At 31.5% G+C, this 21189-nt stretch overlaps 1 protein-coding gene across 1 annotated transcript in view; it reads left to right on the top strand.

The window, feature by feature from the left end:
• Positions 1-18717, top strand: part of LOC111701366 (FMRFamide receptor) — a 35465-nt gene extending 16748 nt beyond the window's left edge. Inside the window, exons 7-20 of the mRNA XM_023472620.1 lie at positions 1827-1902; positions 3138-3203; positions 5513-5587; positions 8932-9000; positions 11165-11240; positions 12671-12745; positions 13127-13156; positions 13571-13614; positions 14221-14256; positions 14592-14637; positions 15425-15462; positions 15753-15807; positions 16782-16968; positions 18224-18717. Of these exons, the coding sequence (XP_023328388.1) occupies positions 1827-1902; positions 3138-3203; positions 5513-5587; positions 8932-9000; positions 11165-11240; positions 12671-12745; positions 13127-13156; positions 13571-13614; positions 14221-14256; positions 14592-14637; positions 15425-15462; positions 15753-15807; positions 16782-16968; positions 18224-18251 (901 nt within the window). The 3' untranslated portion in view covers positions 18252-18717. The remainder of the gene's footprint in view (positions 1-1826; positions 1903-3137; positions 3204-5512; positions 5588-8931; positions 9001-11164; positions 11241-12670; positions 12746-13126; positions 13157-13570; positions 13615-14220; positions 14257-14591; positions 14638-15424; positions 15463-15752; positions 15808-16781; positions 16969-18223) is intronic.
• Positions 18718-21189: the final 2472 nt, after the last annotated feature.

Here is a 21189-nt window from a genome sequence, read left to right as displayed (position 1 = left end):
TGTAAAAGTGACGCGTTATACATGTGAAACTGTTAATTGTTACTGGTTATTTTAAACTTTTATTTTTAAAAACGTAAAAAAATGTCTTACTAACTATATACAGTCATCGCCGCAAATATCAAAACAATGAAGACGACTTTAGGTTACAATGTTGATTTTTATCAAGCTTTTAAGCAGCCTGAATACACATAAACATGGAAACAAAGAGAAGCTGTCAAATAAAAAGTAAATTAATTACTTGTAAACTTTAATTCGATGAAGCCTGTAAACAATCAAAACTTAAATATAAAAAGTTGTTTTCAATGTATTGATATGATCGCGACCACTGTATTAAACCACTTTTTCTTACTTTTCCCAAAACTAACTATTTTTCACTAAAATTCATCTCTGTTCTCAAAAAGGGCGAATCTTGAACAAATAAATGATAAATTAAATTACAAAGTTTTATTGATTATTAAAATTACCTCATGAATGCATTTTACTAAAAAACAATTCAAAATGTTTATGCTTTTAGTCTTATATTTCATAAAGTTTACAAACTGTGTAAACAAAGATCTATGAGGTTCAGAGGTTAGAAATATTTATATAAAGGAATTGAGTCTTTGCCACAAACTCTGATTTTCTAATCACTATATCTTTGGAACCAAATGTTGTTGACCTTAAATATTTCAAACTATGAATTCTGTTAAATCAAATAATCAGAGTTTGAAATGTCAAAGGTTTACAACATCGCGTTCTAAAGATATTGGGGTTTAATTATTTGATTTTGTTACAAAAACTCAATTCCTTTGGCTTGTCTGGGTTGTTTGTTTGTTTGTATCCAATTAGCGTCAAAACGGCTGAACCGACCGGGCCAAAATTTTGTGTGGGACCATGTTGTGACGTGACCCCAGGGAAAGTTTATGAATGATCAAAATTTTTAAATTTTTGTTTAAAAAATGTTTATTTTTGTAAAATTTTGAAAATGCGTGAAAACTTTTTTGTTTTTGTTTTATATTGTAGAAGATGCTCAAAGTTAAAGCCGCTTACAGTTGATATCTTAGATGGACATTGGGCGCGAAGCGCCCTAAAAGCCTAGTATAAATAAAAGAACCTTCTATATATAAATTTGAGAATCATAAATAGAAGAAAACAGGCAAAATAAAACAGCAAATAATTTTTGCACACTTTTTGCAAAATATTTTTGCAAATTTGCCAATTCTGAATTTTTTTGATGAGAACAAGACTTAACATTAAGCCTAAATCTCCACTAAAACCAACCACAATCAGTTTTATTTTCATTGGGCCTCACTCTTTAAGTCGACCCTAGGATGTTCAAGCTGTCATTCATTGTTATTGTATTATTTCACAAAATAATCTTTTGAAAGTTTTACAACCAACCTAATTATTTCATCAAATTTCTGAATATATAATTAAAAGTACAACATGTTAACAAGATTTTAATCATAACTTTAATTCATTTGATACACCCAGTAAAATTCGAATTTGCATGGAATTCACCTTCTTAAAACCTCCATCATACATATTATACATGTATAAAATAGGCCTCTGCCCTAGGAAGTTATGTGCACTTGCCGCGTTGAATTACAAGAAAAGAGAGTGTAGTAATTAGTATATAATTTAGGGTTAGGTTAGGTTAAGGCACTTTCCGGGCCGAGCGCTGCAGCTATGACAGGCAAGGGGGCCAAGCGCCGCGGCTAGAACTGCAGACTATCTCTGTCTTGTAATTCAAAGCAGCATATGCAAGTAACTTCCAGGGCCTCTGCCTAAGAAAATATTTGACTAAAATGAAATAAAATGCAAAGAATAAAGTTTAAAATGTTAAGGTTTATATCCCTCTTCAATATTGGTATTGAACTTCAGAAAATTCCAGTTTATCTCAAATTTCTACTGTTCTTTCAGGTTAGATATAAATTTATTCTATATTTTAATATCTTTCTAACACAGCTCATAATAGTTTTAGACATTTATTTATTTGTATAAATATTGAGTACATCTATAAATGTTTAAGAACTACTAACTGTTGGATTGCAGATTTATGATTTCTTTTTCCCGGATTTCCTCTTTCTCTGCAAAGACGATATCTGGTCGCTACAATGAAAACGTTTAATTTATCATTTATCCTTGCTTTTTATGTAAAATAATTGCTCCTAAAGAACTACCTTTCTTTGCAAATAAAGCCTACATGTATATAATTCTTTTTATATTTGCAGTATTAAGGAATGCCATTTGTTGAAGCGGCTCTCTACCTAATTAGAATGATTTTACAATCAAATAGAGCCATTCGATTCAAAATAGCTTTAGTTTAAAGTTCTTATTTCATCCCCCCCCCCGAAAATTTTTTTTTATTTTCTCAAGAAAGCTTTTAAAAGGTTAGTTGAATTGTGAGTTTAAGGATAAGTACATAAAGACCCATACATATACAGGGTGTCCCACGAAACATGACAGTATGCAGGACGACTTGAATGTCGTCTTGATTTTTGATATAATTTGCTGCGTTTATTTGTCAACCTAATTTTAGAAGTAAATTTCTAGAGATAATAATCACAAAATTTCCCTTGTCCTGCCATTTCCAAAATGTGGTCTGCCTTTTTTGTGCTTTCAATATTGCCCGAGATATGAAGAATTTCGTTCAGATTTCGACAATTTTGCTTTTATTTAACAAAATTGAAATCTGAACCAAACTCTTTATATCTCCGGTAATATTGAAAGCACAAAAAACGCAGACCACTTTTTGGAAATGCCAGGGCTAGGAGAATTATGTGATAATTGTTTCAAGAATCATACATGTTTAAGTAGATAGAAGACTAAATGTCACAAATAAATTCAAATACCAAAGACGACTTCCAAGTCCTCTTGCTATTGTCATGTTTCGTGGGACACCCTGTATGTAAAATAGAAAGACGATATTATGTGTATTCGATGGTGATTTTACCTGTACAGTGAAATTACAAGTGCAAGTGCAATTGCAAGTGCAAGTGCAAGTGCAAGTGCAAGTGGCTTGGGTCTCCACACACTGCACAAATACAGTATTTCGTATTCATTGAACTATTTAGAATCATAATTTAAATCCAACAGTCGTCTTCCTATTCCACATCTCTACGGGTCTGCTTGAGCATATTTTTTCTAATTTTCAGATTTTCCATCCTTTCTCGACAACAGGAATTATTCCAATCATTCTCCTCACTATTCTCAACTATAAGGTATTTGAACTACTTATTAACTATGTAGGACAGGCATAGTAGAGGAGAGGGGGCTGGGGTGGTGGGGGTAGGGTTGTTAATCGTTTGTAAAAACGATCAAAAACTACCATTTTTCGTTTCGTTTTAATTTTTTCCTATTAGCGTCGCGATCGTTTCGTTTTTAGAAAAAAACGATCGTTTTTTAGTTCAAACAACTCGTTTTGAACTTTAAAATTTTAGTGAAATATTCTTTACTTTTTTCTAAATATTTTTGACAATTTCAAATAAAAATTAACAACTATTAAATCAAAATTTGATGCCCCGAATAAGATAATTTAAAGAGAACATCACAATTTAAAGAAAAGCTTCTTTACATTATTTCTCTTTAAAAAAAATATAAAGTGAGCAATGAATAAACTATAATAAAAGTAGGGTCAATCGAGACGAGATTACTTTTGTGCAAGTTTGCTCGAAAATAAAACTCTTTTATGTTGGAAGAGAAGTAAATTAACTGCAGTTGAGTGTTTTTTTACGTTTGATGAACCGTCTCCATAGAGTAGCGAATATACAATTATATATAGAGGAGATGAATTTACTCAAAAATATATAAAACAGCTCTTTAGGTATACAGTTACATCATACTGCAGGCGAAGTTTCACACTGAAAAAATTATTTGTCTAAACACAGGGTGTCCCAATAAACATGGGAATAGAAAGACGACTTTCATATCATCTTTGATTTCCGATAATTGACAAATGATAAAAAGTACATCAAAAAGAGATTAAAAGTCGTATGAGCTTTCCAACATGTGGTCTACCTTCTTTGTACATAAAAAATAGACGGAGATATTAAACATTTGAACAGCTTTATTGATTCTCAACAAACTGGAATCTCAACAAATTTCCTAATATTTCCGTAATTTTGAGGGTATAAATGGTAGACCCCATTTTGAAAATCCCGAGACTAGTAGTTTTCGGTGTTAAATGTTTTAATTGTGGTACTACAAAATTATGTTAACAAAAAAAAATCCCACGTGGAACAAAGACGATATTGAAGTTGTCATTTAATTCCCATGTTTATTGGTAAACCCTAGATAATTACACATATATAAAGTTTAGCGGTTGCAAATATTACAAAGTGATGGGGATCAGAGTCGTACACAGGGGGGGGGGGTTCAATACCCTTTGGTTCAGTAAAAGCTATGGTTTTCCATGGCCCCCTTGAAAGAAAAAAACCCCTGGACAAATTCCTATGTACGTCCTTGATAAACGCAGTGTACGAAAAAGAAAAGGTGAATAAACTATGAATTTTATTATTATCACCGAGATAGATACTTATTTCCTCTCTACTAATTGTGTACTCTATGGCTGTTTGCAATAAACTCAATTCATGATATAACTCCGCTCTACGGGTTTAGTGCATACACTGGAAAATTGTCAATTTTGCAAGTTTTTCATTTCTTGCCGGATTTAGCTTAGCTGGGATATTTATATGAAATTTAGGGTTTTCATAAAACTTAGCTCAAAGAATTAACTTAAAGTAAGGTCTGGAATTAAAAAGAAAAATTTGTCGAAATCCAAAATGTGTTTTTTACTTCTGACAATTTACATTATATCTTGCTTTTAAAAAATACAAATTAGATCTTAACAACTTTTTTATCAAGCATAATTAGTTGTCACACTCTCTGGCTCTTGGTGACAAAATTTAAAAATTTGTATTACATATAAGCTGAATATTTCAGGTTTACACCCGGATATAAGATTATCTTTTCAGATTTACTCCCAGATACGATTATCTGTTCAGGTTCACTCCCGGACATAACTTGATTATATATTCAGGTTTACTCCCGGATATAAGATTATATGTTCAGATTTACTCCCAGATATACGATTATCTGTTCAGGTTTACTTTGGGATATAACTTGATTATATGTTCAGGAATTACTCCCGGATTTAAGATTATCTGTTCAGGTTTACTACCGGATATAACTTGATTATATATTCAGGTTTACTCCCGGATATAAGTTTATATGTTCAGGCTTACTCCCGGATATAAGATTATCTTTTCAGGTTTACTCCCAGATACGATTATCTGTTCAGGTTCACTCCCGGATATAACTTGATTATATATTCAGGTTTACTCCCGGATATAAGATTATATGTTCAGGTTTACTCCCGATATACGATTATCTGTTCAGGTTTACTCCCGGATATAACTTGATTATATATTCAGGTTTACTCCCGAATATAAGATTATATGTTCAGGTTTACTCCCGATATACGATTATCTGTTCAGGTTTACTCCCGGATATAACTTGATTATGTATTCAGGTTTACTCCCAGATGAAAGAGACAAGATATTTTCAATTTACAAGAAGAAGAACAAGGGATTTTCTGTTAGCTCAGGTCTTGAGAAATAATCAACCTGAACAAAAAAGAACAAGTTTTAACTTTTTAATTTATTCATTATTTATTTTGCTGTATAAAGTGACAAAAAATATATGAGACAGAAAAAGCTTTTCGTGATTATAAAAAATCTCATTAAGTAAAGTTTTAGAAAAGTAAACAAAATAAATAATAAATTTTTTCTTCGAATGAAATTTCTTTTTTATTGTTTGGGTCCGACGAGGGGAGGAAGGCCAACCACAACAATTTCTCGTCCGAGCTACATTCTTCTCAATTTCTCGTCCGAGCCACCTCGAAATCATCGTCCTTTCAATATTATTTTTTCAAGTGTCTAATCATTCCAGATGAAACTATTTTTTAAGAATCCAGCCACGTTAGGGCATAAATGAAATATCAAATTTGTGTAAATCGAAAAAAAAAGTTTCAAATGAATTAAAGCTTTCAAGTTTACTGTTTTTAAAAATGTTCACCTTTTTTACGCGCATTTTCAGATATTCCTTGGGTGGAAGGCCGCAAATAATTTCAAGTTTATAGAACTTCAATCTTTTTTGTTAACTATAGGGAAAACCATTTATTTTTTCCGGGTGGTTCCATGGGGAAAATTATAGGCAAAGGTAAGCCGAATATTTTGCTATTTATTCTATATCACAAAGGTTAGCCATTACGGAGGCAAAGTAGATTTAAGTTTTACCTAAATTAAGGACGAGGATTCCGAGGTGGTTCGGACGAGAAAATGAGGAGAATGTGGCTCGGACGAGAAATTGTTGTGGCTGGCCTTCCTCCCCTCGTCCGACGGAATAAGAATACATTGAATTCTGGTCAATTTTTACAGTTCGGCACTTCCTGCGGAAATATTTTTTCCAATGCCACTCTTTATATTTCATCTTAAAATTCGTTAGAAGATAGGGCATTAGGAATTTATCCGAATAGTGTGTCCGCTCTGTACACTTTTATATGACGTCATTGGCTGCAGTATTGGTTTTAAATTCAAACTATCATCATTAAAACTCTAGTTATCAAATAATTTAATCATTGTATTTGTAGGTGCTGAAAATGGTGAAAAAATAACGACACGGTTATAAACTTCGAAATTCTTTTAATCAGTTAGAGATAGGATGCTCTCCTGTTAAAATAAAGCTAAAATTGTGATTTTGTTACGCATTACATTTGTATGAAAAATACTTCATTTCTTAAAACAAAATTTGTTAGATGTCATTAAGTATAATTTTTGTAAAAGCAGAATTTTAGGCCAGTAACGTGAGCAAGGCTCGAAAAAACCTTGGTTTTAAGTATCCAAATTTGTCTTAACCAATTACATTGCAATCTGTTTTAAGCAAAGAGAATAGAATATATATTAGAGTGGAATTTACTTGAAAAAGTGTAAATCGGCCATTTTGTTGTACTGTTTCCATACTGCAGGTGTACTTCACATATTTGCGCTAAATACCCTTTTGGAACATCATTTTATAGAAAATCTAAAATCAACATTAAAAAACCATAAAATTAAAAGTCTCATTATTTCTAATCTGAAAACACATATTCTTTTTTTTTCGAAAAATAAAAGTTATGTAGTTCAGTTGATTTCAGAATGGAAATTTTAGCCCTTGAAAAAAACTTGAAATGCTTAGTTGACACCCCTGGCATACTATTTTTATTTATCACCCAAATGAAAACTTTTATTTACAGTACAACTACAGTGAATAAAATGAAACCGCGTCTTTTAGCAAAACTACAAGGTGTCCCACGAAACATGACAGTAGCAACGACGATTTGAAAGTCGTTTTTGAACTTTTAAATTTATTTGAGACATTCAGCCTTCTTTCACATGCATGATTTTTCAAACAATGACCACAAAAGTCTTATAGATTTCCATAATATGGTTTATTTGAAAACTTTAGAATAAGATATCCTTAATCATGATCGCTTAATCTAATTATCCAATGTACAAACTTTTGATTTTCTACTTATAATCCTCCTTTTGAATATTTCTACTGTGTAAAGTTACGTTTGATAACAACCACAGATACAATGCTATATCGATTGGACTAATATCCGATCGAATTAAAGTCAGCTAGCTGTTCACTGCACAAGCCGGCTTTTAGAAAATTTAAACAAATATAAATTTAATCATCTTTATATGAAATTATAATAAACATATTTTAAAACTATTGCCATTTTGAAGTAAGTCTCAATTAACATTAATCCAAAACTTACGTTCGCTCAATTGATACTTAGTTCAATTGATATGCCACCATCAACACCAGAAATCAAAACATGCCACGCTGGTTAAATCTTTAACTTCTTTCTTGGATATCGAATGTGTTTTAAAATAATCTTGGATTTAGTAAAACCAGGAGTTTAAGAATTAATCTTGGTGGCCACAATTCTAAAGTTTTCAGTTCTTTTTTTGTGCAGTCAATATTTCTGGAGATTTTGAGAATTTTGTTCAGATTTAAATTTTATCAAACTAGAAATTCAAGGCGCTTCGCGCCCATCTTCTAAATTAGTTGTGAACATGTTCTCTTTGTGTACATCGTAAAACAAAACAAAAATAATTCGCGGATTTTCACAAAAAATTTCGCGGATTTTCAAAATTTTTAAAAATTTAATGACGATCGAATTTTGATGGAGACAAATATTTAAAATTTCAATCATTCATAAACCTTCCCTGGGGTCCCGAGATGTCCCACAAAAAATTTGGGCCCGATCGGTTCAGCCGTTTTGACGTTTATTGGATATAAACAAACAGACAGACAGACAGACAGACAAGCCAAATTTATATATAGATAAAACCAAAGTTGTCGAAATCTTAACAAAACTCTTCATATCTCGGGTAATATTGAAATTGCACAAAAAAAGGCAAATTACATTTGGAAATGTCAATACTAGTGGTATTTTGCGACCATGAACTCTAAAATTTTACTTCTAAAATGTGATTTACAAATAAATGCCGTAAATTATTTGAAACATCAAAGACGACCTTCAAGTCGTCTTGCTACTGTCATGTTTCGTGGGACACCCTGTATAAAAGTTTCTTTTTTATTCGTCACTAACATTTTCTCAAGTATGATTACAAATGAAAATATTTTAAGATGTTCATCTGTAGAGTGTCAAAAATATGATGAATTATGAATGATTGAAAAAAGTATTCTAACACTATTCTGTTAGATACAAAATGTTCTTACAGAGTATAAACTTAAAATGTTTTTTTTTTTGTAATTTGTTTCTTTAATGTATCTAAATTTAGTCCCAGTAGTTTATGCGAAACCAATTTTAAAGTGGGGTTTAACGTTTAATTTGAAAAAAGATAAACTTTTGTATAAAATAAAATTGTCCTTCTTCAGGTTATGACAGTTCTAGTGATAGTGTTCCTAGCTTTAAACCTTCCTAGGCTTTGTCTCAGCTTTCTAGAGGTAAACCCTCACTTTCCTAGACGCTATCTTAGTTTTCTAGAGGTAAACCTTCCCTCTTAAACCTTTCTAGGCTCTGTCTTAGTTTTCTAGAGGTAAACCTTCCATCTTAAACCTTCTTAGGCTCTGTCTCAGCTTTCTAGAGGTAAACCTTCCCTATTAAACCTTCCTAGGCTCTGTCAGAGCTTTCTAGAGGTAAACCTTCCCTCTTAAACCTTCCTAGGCTCTGTCTTAGTTTTCTAGAGGTAAACCTTCCATCTTAAACCTTCCTAGGCTCTGTCTCAGCTTTCTAGAGGTAAACCTTCCCTCTTAAACCTTCCTAGGCTCTGTCTCAGCTTTCTAGAGGTAAACCTTCTCTGCTTAAACCTTCCTAGGCTCTGTCTCAGCTTTCTAGCGGTAAACCCACACTTTCCTAGACGCTATCTTAGTTTTCTAGAGCTAAACCTTCCCTCTTAAACCTTCTTAGGCTTTGTCTCAGCTTTCTAGAGGTAAACCTTCCCTGTTTAAACCTTCCTAGGCTCTGTCTCAGCTTTCTAAAGGTAAACCCTCACTTTCCTAGACGCTATCTTAGTTTTCTAGAGCTAAACCTTCCCTGTTAAACCTTCCTAGACTCTGTCTTAGTTTTCGAGAGGTAAACCTTCCCTCTTAAACTTTCCTATACGCTGTCTTAGTTTTCCTGAGGTAAACCTTCCCTCTTAAACTTTCCTAGACTCTGCCATAGTTTACTAGAGGTAAACCTTCCATCTTAAACCATCCTAGACTCTGTCTTAGTTTTCTAGAGGTAAACCTTCCCTCCTAAACTTTTCTAGACTTTGTCTTAGTTTACAAGAGGTAAACCTTCCCTCTTAAACTTTCCTAGACTTTGTCTTAGTTTTCTAAAGGTAAACCTTCCCTCTTAAACTTTCCTAGACTCTGCCTTAGTTTACTAGAGGTAAACCTTCCCTCTTAAATTTTCCTAGACTTTGTCTTAGTTTTCTAGAGGTAAACCTTCCCTCTTAAACTTTCCTAGAATTTGTCTTAGATTTCTAGAGGTAAACCTTCACTCTGAAACCATCTTAGACGTTGTCTTAATTTTCTAGAGGTAAACCTTTCCTCTTAAACTTTCCTAGACTTTGTCTTTGCTTTCTGGAGGTTAACCTTCCCTCTTAAACTTTACTAGACTCCGTCTTAGTTTTCTAGAAGTAAACCTTCCCTCTTAAACTTTCCTAGACTATGTCTTATTTTCTAGAGGTAATTTCAAATAACCCTCCATACATGGCATGTCCGATTCACAATGGTGATCTTTAAACCTCCATCGTAGTAACAGTGAGGAAGATATTGTCATTGTTTGCCGAGAAAATTTTCTTTTCTGCTGTATAAATTCGCAGACCACCTTCAAAACTGATAATAATTAATTTTTAATTTATATTAATTTATAAGAAACAGTACCATGAACAGATAAAGAACGGATTAAAAGCGTGCCAATCTCTTGTTCTTTTTAACCCATATTAATTTAACCAATTAAAAAAGTGTAGAAATTAACCAAATCAGTGTGACTTGCACTATTGGGCCAATTTTTATCTTTTTAACAGTTTTAATTTTGAAAATGAATTATATAAGTTCAATGTTGAATAAGAGAAATAGAAAAAAAAGTATTTCTTAAGTCAGCAAAAAAAGGTCAAACTCTGAACTTTATTTCTCAGAATTTTTCTTGTTTCAAGCATTTTCTTATAATTCGATAACTTTGTAGATTTTCTCAAATAAAACTAGATATTACTAAGATTAGCTTCGTACTGCACACTGGTATTTTTATTGAGAAATGCTGCAGCTGAATTACCTGGAATTGTCATCCTTGAAGTACAAAATTTAATTAGGAAACCTTTCTTGTATTTTTGGCTTTGATAATTTTTATTTTATTTAATTTTAATTTTAAAGACTATAAGACTATAGTGCATGCAATGAACTTGCTTATTTTAACAATTTATTTTAACCGAGGAACATTTTTGTTAACCCTGTTTGTCCTTTTTTCAGAGTTTAACATGATTTTTCGAATTCTTAAGATTTGAATAGAGAAAAGTGGCTGAACTGGTTATGGCTATTTTAAATACTTCTGCTTAGTTGCCTTTTTCCAGTTCCTAGTTAATCTGCATTTCTCTATTCATTAAATCTTGAATCAATATAATTTGAGGTAATATCTCTGAGGTCTGTAGAGGTATGCTATGAACACGGATTTGAATACCACGTGACTAAAGAAACTATTATAGATACTGTCTGTTTGTTTATTTGTATATCCGATCTTAACTCAGGAACCCCTTGTCTTATTTGAATCTAGTTTTGATTTGGGAATTCGGTAGAACCACGGGAATTGTCGTAGCTTGGTTCATAAATTCTAGATTGAATTGATGCACATATACATTACATTATGTACATTATGTACATTATACATTATGTGCATTTCCAAACAAAACTGGGTTCCCAATCATAGTAATTAAAATAGTCTACAGGGTTACCCACACATGATGGCACTTTAATGACGACCTATTACTTTTAAAGAATTACAATCTGAAGTTTGGATATAATTTTATTCCTTGAAAAAAAAAAATTTTAATGACTAAAAATTTCCGTACAATCGTCACTGGGGTCTAATCCTTTGTGACAATTGTGGGTAACTCTGATAGAACCAATCTTTCTCATCAATTTTTCTGATAGATACACTATAAAGCATTAACAGGCATCGTAAACATAAATAAACCATTATCTTCCATCACTCTAATTCGTAAACATAAATAAACCATTAGCTTCAGTCACTCTAATTCGTAAACATAAATAAACCATTATCTTCAGTCACTCTAATTCGTAAACATAAATAAACCATTATCTTCCATCACTCTAATTCGTAAACATAAATAAACCATTAGCTTCAGTCACTCTAATTCGTAAACATAAATAAACCATTAGCTTCAGTCACTCTAATTCGTAAACATAAATAAAAGTCACATTAATTCATCAAACGTCTAGCAAATGCAACCTGATGGTGTAAATCTTTGATATTTAAAAATCTCGGTATGCTTCTAAGAAGTGATCTGTCTAGTTATAGTTATATTTTCTATTATCATTTCTTTCTAATGCTTTTGGGGATATATCTTTTGGTTTACATCAAGATATTTTTTTGTTTTGGTTGGATCAATATTATTGATTGTTTCCTTTCACGGTTATATTTACTATTTTATTTCTGTAATGGTTGAAATGTAATTTGTTAATTTATTTATTGATTATTTGATTGATGGAATGAGTAATTGATTGTTTGATTAAATAATTATTTGATTGATAGTTTAATTGATTGATCGTTTTAATAATTGTTAGATTGTTTGATTAATTGACCAATTGGTTAATTGACAAAATGATTGATGTTTTGATTAATTGATTAAAATAGTAATTTTTCAATTTATTTCTTATGTGATTTTTGATTAATTGATAAATTTATTAATAATTTAATTTTTTGATCAATTGTTTGATTAATTAATTAAATTATTAATTAATTGAATAATTTATTAATGGTTTGATGAAGTGATTGATTAATTATTCGATTGTTTGATTCATTGATTAATTGATTAATTAAAAGATATATTAATTAATTGATTGTTTAATTAACTGATTGATTGGTTTTTGAATGATTAATTGATTGATTGATCAGGTGACTTCTTTGCTCGGTTCTGTGCTGTGTTGAATTCCTCTATCAACTTCATCATTTACTGCATGTTTGGATCAGGTCAATATCAAGGTCATATACTGGATAATGGATATAAAGGGCAATATCCAAGTCAAATACTGGAGGTAGAGGTCAATATCAAAGTCATATCCTGGAGGTAGAGGTCAATATCAAGGTCAAATACTGGAGGTACAGGTCAATATATAGGTCCAAATACTGGAGGTAGGTGTCAATATCAAGGTCAAATACTGAAAATAGTGGTCAATGTCAAGGTCAAATACTGATGGTAGAGGTCAATATATAGGTTTAATACTGAACTCAACAAAGTTTAAAGGTCAAGTAGGTTTAGAAGCAATCTGAACTTAAGGAAAAGAAGGAAACTGTTTAAAGTCAGATATCAAAGTTAAACAAATGTATCTCGTTAAAAATCTTTATCTTCAGAATTTCGGCGGAACCTGATGAGAAAACTAGGTAAGTAAAGAAACTTTAGATTAAATTCATGTTTTTTATTTTTTTAATATTTTACATCATTCGAATTATATTAAAATATATTCGTACCATTTCCCTTTATTATCTTGCGTCAATTACACACTTTTCTAAATAATTATCTTTGATATTTAAAACTTAGACTATTTTATTTAACACAATTTATAGTTTTAAATGTCAAAGGTCTATGACATTGGGATGCAAAGATAAAGGGATTATAAAATTACAGATTGTGGCAAAACTCAATTGCATTTGTTTAAACCATTACGAGTACGACGAAAATAATTCACTTTCATTTTAAAAGTTCTAATTCTAAAAATAAAAATAAATATTTAATATTTAAAAGATAATTAGGGAATGAAACTTAATTTATTGAATCAATAAAATAAGAAAATTTAGGAAGAGAGTTGACCAGACAACCTTCTACCATGTCAACCTGCAAGGGATGCTTCTTTTTAAATCTATACTATGCATTAACAAAAAAGATTTTGCGGGCATTTTCAAAATGTTAAAAATCAAAACTTGTTGAGGCAACTTCTTTTAATTTTGAGCATCCATAAACCTTCATTGGGGTCATTTGAGGCCCCACACAAAATTTGGGCCCGATCGATTCAGCCGTTTTGATTGGGGAACTCGGGAGACCCACAGAAATGTTCTGAGCTTGGTTTGAGATTCTAAATTGAGTGGGTCGTCTTTTATTGGGAAAAATAGCTAAAAATGCTAGTTCATCTATTTACTTAGTAATTTTGGTTTATTAGATAACTTAACTTTTGTGTGGGGCTTGGCATGGCCAATTTATAGATTAGTGGGTTTTTCAAAAACATTTCCGTATTTTCAAAATTCATGTTTTTGACTCTATTCCACGTTTTCAATCTTTAAAAGTTGCTTAAAATATTCATAGCGTCAAATTTTATAAATCAAACTTTATTTTTTTTCATTCATTCTATCATAGCTAGCCAATATTGAAAGTTTGTCATAAAATGAAATAAAATAAAAATAACGAAATTTCGAAATGTTTTAAGATGATATTAAAAAACGACATTTAAAAGGATCGGAGAAGGCCAAGATGGCGACTAGATACAGAGGTAACAAAAAAAAACTTCTCTATTTTTCTCGTTTTAATTTATTTGATGGTTTTTAAAGAAATGATCAAACAAATTCTGTCCAAAAAATTTTGAATTATATACCTAAAGAGATACGCGCTGCTTATAGTGTAAAACTGCTTTCCTTATTATAACTAAAACATTTCAAAATGTAAAAAGGTTTCTTAGGAATATAAAACTGAAATATTAAAATATCAAAAAAGAGATCAAGTTAAGAGTGCTTTAAAGATCTCAAAACTTCTTGAAAAATGCTATTAATAAAGCACAAAATATTGAAGATTTTTTATTAAATTTGTTATTAATGAATTCTATTTTAGTTTGGTGAGAGGTTACTGCCTGTACCTGCTCAAGGACAAGATCAAGGTATAATTGTTTTACCTTTAAAGGGACTGTGTCGTAATTTTACCTTTAAAGGGACTGTGTCGCAATTTTACCTTTAAAGGGACTGTGTCGTAATTTTACCTTTAAAGGGACTGTGTCGTAATTTTACCTTTAAATGGACTGTGTCGTAACTTTACCTTTAAAGGGACTGTGTCGTAATTTTACCTTTAAGGGGACTGTGTCGTAATTTTAAGTGAATCTTTAGTTACACAACGATAACCTTGAAACTTTAATCTGATCAATAATGTGACAGATGATGACGTCAAGGTTTTAGCTCAAAAATCGTTTAAATCTTAATATTGTTTCTAAAGTCACTTTTTCAGAAAATGAAAATATACAGTTTTCAAAAAACAAAAACATGGATATTTAATTTCTACTTTATCAGGCAAAATTCTCAACAATTCTGGCTTGAGAGCTTGCAACCTATAAATCAAAATGGATTATTATTCAACTGAATGACTGCACCTTTTTGCTGTCTATTTTCTGCGTCATACATGTTTTCAGTGTTTTATATGAACAGAGGCGTAAAAAAATCAATCACCGTCACAATAAACTCCGGTTCAATTACAGGGCCGACTTTTCAGCGCTAAATGGCATCACTAAACCTTACGCGCGCAAAAATCTAGCTCCTCCAATACGCCCCTGCAAAGAATGCTCTGCTCATTCTACTTTGCAAAACTGGCGCATAACATTCTAATCCACGAAATAAATTGAAATAAAATAAAATAAAATAAAATTAAAAATATAAAATTAAAATTTGTTGCTTCAGGTTCAATGTCTGGGCTACGAGTTGATGATTTAAACAAGGTAAAATTATATCGTCAATAATATATAAGATTTATTTATAGTATAAAAATGAAAATATTTAGATAAAAAAGCTTTCTGATGAAATTAGTGGTTAAGTAAAATTTTTGATTTTTTCCCTGAACAAATTTAGAGTTAAAATAATTATCCCATGGATTTTGATAACATATTTTTTTTCAAAAATTTGCCATGCTGACAGTCTTATCTCCAGTTCCAAGCAATCTATAGACAAGAATAAAATATTTTTAGAACTTTTGCTTTTTTATTTTTTACAATTTATCTTTTATTATTAGAGTTGTACAACCACCATGACCTCTGATACTCACATCTTCAATCGTCTTCGCTATGGTAAGTAAACATTGAGAATAAACCTTAATATCAAGTGACCTTCCATTTAAAAGAGAGGCATGTCCGATTCACAATGTTACTCTTTAAACCTTTGTCCGGATAACGATGAGTGGCTATAAACCTCGTTTGTATAGCTCAAGGATGTAATTACACCCTTGGTAGCTGAAGATTTATTTCCGGGAGACGCGAGGTTACAGTATACACTGTAAAAAGATATTTTCTTGTAGAAAAACACTTTTATAATAAATATAAAATATTTTTTATATTTATATGTTTTTCTCTTTACAAACAGAACCCGTTTTTGACATGTTTTGGGATTATTTACTTTTTTAATAAAAAATAATTTTAAGGTAGAAACTTTTGTGTTGTATATCTTTTGTGATTAATTTCAATCTTCATGGACGTCTATCAAGGTCCAATCAACCAGAAAAGATTGTTCTAAGCCAAAGAAATACGATCAGCCGCTGACTTTACGGTTTAATCAGTTAATCGCTTCAAATCAAAAGTTTCAGCTTTGGATATAGATTATACGCTGCATGTTAGTTAGTGATTATTCATATTTAAGTTCTGACCTCTTAATAAACAAGTTCTTTAGTTTGAGACACTGTTACAGTTTAGACGTCTAATTAGCCCTAATTAGCGATTGGAGTCTTAATTGCCATACCAGGAAGGAGAGGGGGGGGGGTTACTTTATAAGTGTTCTTAACTATAAAATGCACTAACATTTTAATAAAGTCTTTGTACATTTAAAAGGATTAGAAATTGAAATGTGTATTTTATGGATGTTAAGATCTCAATGTGATAGTTTAAAAATATTTAAGAGCAGGGTTTTCCTCACAAGATGACACTTCGAAGACGACTGTGTGGAATATATTTTTTTAACATAAAATTCAACTTCAAATTCATTTTTTTATTTAAGTTGATTTTATAAGATGAATTTTTACCCAATAAAACTTAATTAGACCTTCCTTTAGATGACTTCCCCCGGGAACTAATAGCAGAAGTAGAAAATGGCGTCTTCAACCAATCAGCTGATTCCCCACGTGTACTGGCAGCGGAGGGAGAAAATGTCGTTTTCAACTGTTTGGATGAGTTTCCCAGGATTCTAGTTTTAGAACCCGAAAGCAAGGAAATTCCTCTTAACTCAACTCACAAAAATAGGTAAATTTAAATCATATAAAACTATGTTGAAAAACATAATACAAAAACCACTAAAATTAAATTATTTTTTAAAGAGAATATAACTTGTGATATTTTTGTGGCTTGATAAATTGTGTGATACTATTTTTAAAAAATGTGCATCACTTGATTTCATTTCATATCAATACAATGAAGACGATAATTTTGATTGATATCAAGCTGTTAAACAGCATGAATACACATAAAAGTTATGAAAAGATGTCATTAAAAAAAGCCTCTCTTGTATTATTTGTAAACTTGAAATTCGAAAAAAGCTTGTTAAAAATCAAAATTTAATAAAAAAATTGTCTTCATTGTATTGATATAATCGATACCGCTGTATTTAATCTTAATGTAAAAAAAATTATCACAACAATTTGTGATAATTTTTTTGTATCTAACAATTTTCAAGATGACTATTAAAGGGTTTTAACGACATAATTACAAGCAAAGAGAATAGAATATATATTAGAGTGGAATTTAGACAATCTCTCCTTATGAATTTTGTCAGTCCCTTTCAGCCTGAAAGGGAGTTCAAAGTGTACAAATCATGTAAATGTTCACAAATTATAAGCAGTAGAGTACATTAATACAATATGTTCCCTAAACTATCCATTTCAAGTTCGAATTTTTTAAAGCTGTTAAATAAGCTTTATAAAATGAATTAGGTGAATGAAAAGCATCATTTGATTTATAGTTATAACGGAAAATCATCGTTTGTAAAGTGAAAGGCATAGAATCTATGTGAAATGATCATTGGTCAGTTATGAAACCAGCCTATTTCATAATTTGGTTTTCATTTATTAGTAATTTTAGAATTTCTATAAAATGATGTTCCAGGGCCCAAAAGATTATTTAGCATAAATATGTTAAGTACACCTGCAGTATGGAAACAGTACAACAAAATGGCCGTTTTACACTATTTTCTAGTAAATTCCCCTCTAATATATATTCTATTCTCTTTGATTACAAGTATTCCACATTTACAGAGTGACATGTCTGATTTACAAAGGTGTCCTTTAAAGCTTTGTCTGTTCAATTATGTTATATTGTGATTTCTCGACAAAAGTGAATTGCATAGTTCTCTGCAAGTAAACAATGTCAGAGTTATCAGAATAAACACAACGTCATTTTAAACATTATCAACCAGATAAAGTTTTCAAGTTTACGTCTCTCATCAGGTATATGGCCCTCATGAAATGGATGGTCACATGATATTGAAAAACATATTTTTTAGGAATGATGTACTGGAGACTAGTTTGTAGAAATACAATCATCTTGTCAAGCACTGAATCAAAACTTTATACTTCAGATGACTTCTTGATGGTCATGCTTAAAAATAATCAAATGATCATGACTGCAGATTCGTCAAATAATCACAATGACAATAATTTGAGCAATGAACACAATCACTCTATATAAGTCTCTACGAACGATTCCAATAGTTAGAGATGAGTCGCCTAATGATCACAATAATCTTTCTATAGATGAGTCCAATGATTACAATGATCATTACGTAGTAAGTTCACAGATCTAGTGATCATTCTGCAGATCAGCCCAATAATCACAATTCAACCAACAATCATTGTTTTAGACAATAGAATCATGTATTGATCAGTTTAAATGATCATCCAGCAAGACTGATAAATTTTACAAATCACGTTGATCAAATGATTTGATCATAGATATTGATAATCAAAGATCTGAAATCAAATTAGAGATCACTACATGGTCTAGAATAACTGTAAAGAAGTGTTTTTTGTCAATTAGGAAAAGTTTTTAAAAAGTTGAGAGAAAAGACTTGTTAAACTTAATTTTGATATTTTTGTTAAACTTTTGAAAATTATCTATTTCAATATTTATGATAAAATCGTATTTATGAATCAATGTAAATCAGAATTGTTGAACCGCCGAGATAGCTGTTGTTCATCTTAAAATGTTAATATGTTTAATGTTGTTGCTGCTTAATCTCTTACTGTTTATGACACATGTGAATTAAATGTTATTGGGTAGACGAGGGGGGACCACCTAACCACCACGAGCCTCCTAAGTTTGCCATACTGACTTCCGAGCCTTCAACAAATAATATAATTTTTATACTAACGTTTTATGCTCCGAAAGGAGGATGTTCAAGAAAAAGATTTTGGAATGAATTCAGAGTTTTTTAAGCATGTTTTTACCTTAACCCTACGTTAAAAAAAATAGATTTACACAATATAGTAGGACAATAGTTTTAAATTATAAGATTTATGAAAATATAAGTTGATTTTAAAAATCAAGGTTATATTTTTGTTAAATCCAATAATTCTATAGATTAAATGAAATTTGACTAAAGAATTCGTTCTCTTGTTCTTTTATTAAAAATTCATACTGTATAATGAAGAGTATTGAGTTATATTAGTACAGATGGCACCAAATTTACTCGCAGCGGGAATTTTAAGTTTCCTTTTCAAAAATTGGGAAAAAATTATAAAGATATTTTAGCCTATTTAACATTTCTATGATATTTAGGGTCTGTCCTAGTGAACGGTTTTTGGATCAATTTTGTGCATGAAGAAATTAAAATTAGTATTTATGTATTATTATTTAGGGTTAGGTTAGGTTAATACACTTTCCGGGCCGAGCGCTGCGGCTAGGACAGGCTATGGGGCCGAGCGCTGCGGCCACATGGTCAATTATATCCATGTCTAACAAATAAGATCCATGTACAAAATTGATGAGGGGGGCCTGGGGGGGGGGGTCCAAAAATCGTTCACTAGGACAGACCCTAGATTTAAATTAAACTTTATATTCAGAAGGAAAATAAAAAGCCTTGTATGAATGCCTAATAGGCTATCCATCCATTGAACAATAAACAAACAAATATTTTCACTGGAGTGAATTTAAGGAACTTTAGAGGTCTTTAAAGAGAGGAGAAGAGTTTTAAACACGTTTATGTCTAATATTGTTCCATATCGGTGCGGAGCAGTTCAATCCTCCTTCATTCTTCAATTCAACTTAGCTTTACATTCAGTTATCCTCTAGATAGCCTTGAAATAACCTAAACGGGTCTTTCCCATCCGTATCCTAGAAATTATCAGAAGTTTAAAACAATTATAACTCTTACAACACTGAGAACACTGTAAAGGAAATTTCTTGAGGATTTCAGGTTTCTATTTGTGTCGACTCGTTCGTCTGCTAAATAATAAATGAAAATATTTGGTTTGGATTCAGAGCAGAAATGAAAATTCTCGATCTTTCCGGATTTTTTAAAAGACGACATAAAATAAAACTTTTAGGAAGGATGGGGAATCTTTTTTTCGGGGAGGGGGGATTTGTGATGGGAATAATAGGACCAATATTATAGACGGGGCGGAGAATTGTAAAGGGTAATATGGAAGAACATTAAGGGCGCGCCTTCTTTATTCACAAATCTTTAAATAAAAAGATACTGCCCGCCACTGCCGAGAATTCCCTGCCCCTAAAATATATTTCATTCCCTTCCTTTCCCCTTAACCCTGGAAGTATATTATATACATGGCCAACCCCCTCCCTCCTCCCCCAACTTCACACACAGCTGATAAACTACACAGTAGCTGCAATATATTCAGTTGCATGATGTGTATTCTGCAGTGAAGATAATGTATATAAATTCTCTTTTAACCAGGTGGTGAACAATCTAACTTATACTTACAGTCGTGGACCGAAGAGAGAGGGGGAGGGAAAAATGGAAGGAATGGTTATTGGAAAGAGAAAAGGGAAGGAAAAGGGAAAGGAAGGGAAAGAGCGAATGGGAAATGAAAGGAAAACAAAGAAAAAATGGAGAGGAGAAAAAAGGAGAGAATTTACAATAAAGAAAGGAAAAGAAGAGAATAAGGCGAGGAATTTAAGAGAGCTAAGGGGGAGGAGTTGAAGGGATTCAGGGAAGGGAAAGGAGGTAAATGAGAAGGAAGAACTCGAGGGGAAAGGGAAGAAAAAGGAAAGGATCGGAGGAAAAGGAGAAGGGAGGAGAGGAAGGGGTTGAGTGATTGAAGGTGAAAGGGTCAAGGGAAGGTATAAATGAGTGGGAATGAGGAAGTGTAACTCATCCCTACTACGTAATGTTGAATAGTTAGAATTAGTAAATATAATTTTACAATTAGAAAGTTTTCAGCCTTTAGCAAGTGTTTTCCTTCTAATACAAGGAATTTAAAACCGCATCCTACTCCATCAATCCTTCCCCCA

The sequence above is a fragment of the Eurytemora carolleeae genome, unplaced genomic scaffold (genome assembly GCF_000591075.1).
Source record: "Eurytemora carolleeae unplaced genomic scaffold, Eaff_2.0 scaffold154, whole genome shotgun sequence".
Classification (NCBI taxonomy): Eukaryota; Metazoa; Arthropoda; class Copepoda; order Calanoida; family Temoridae; genus Eurytemora; species Eurytemora carolleeae.
Note: the sequence above shows the minus strand (reverse complement) of the source record. Positions and strands in the feature narration are given on the sequence as shown.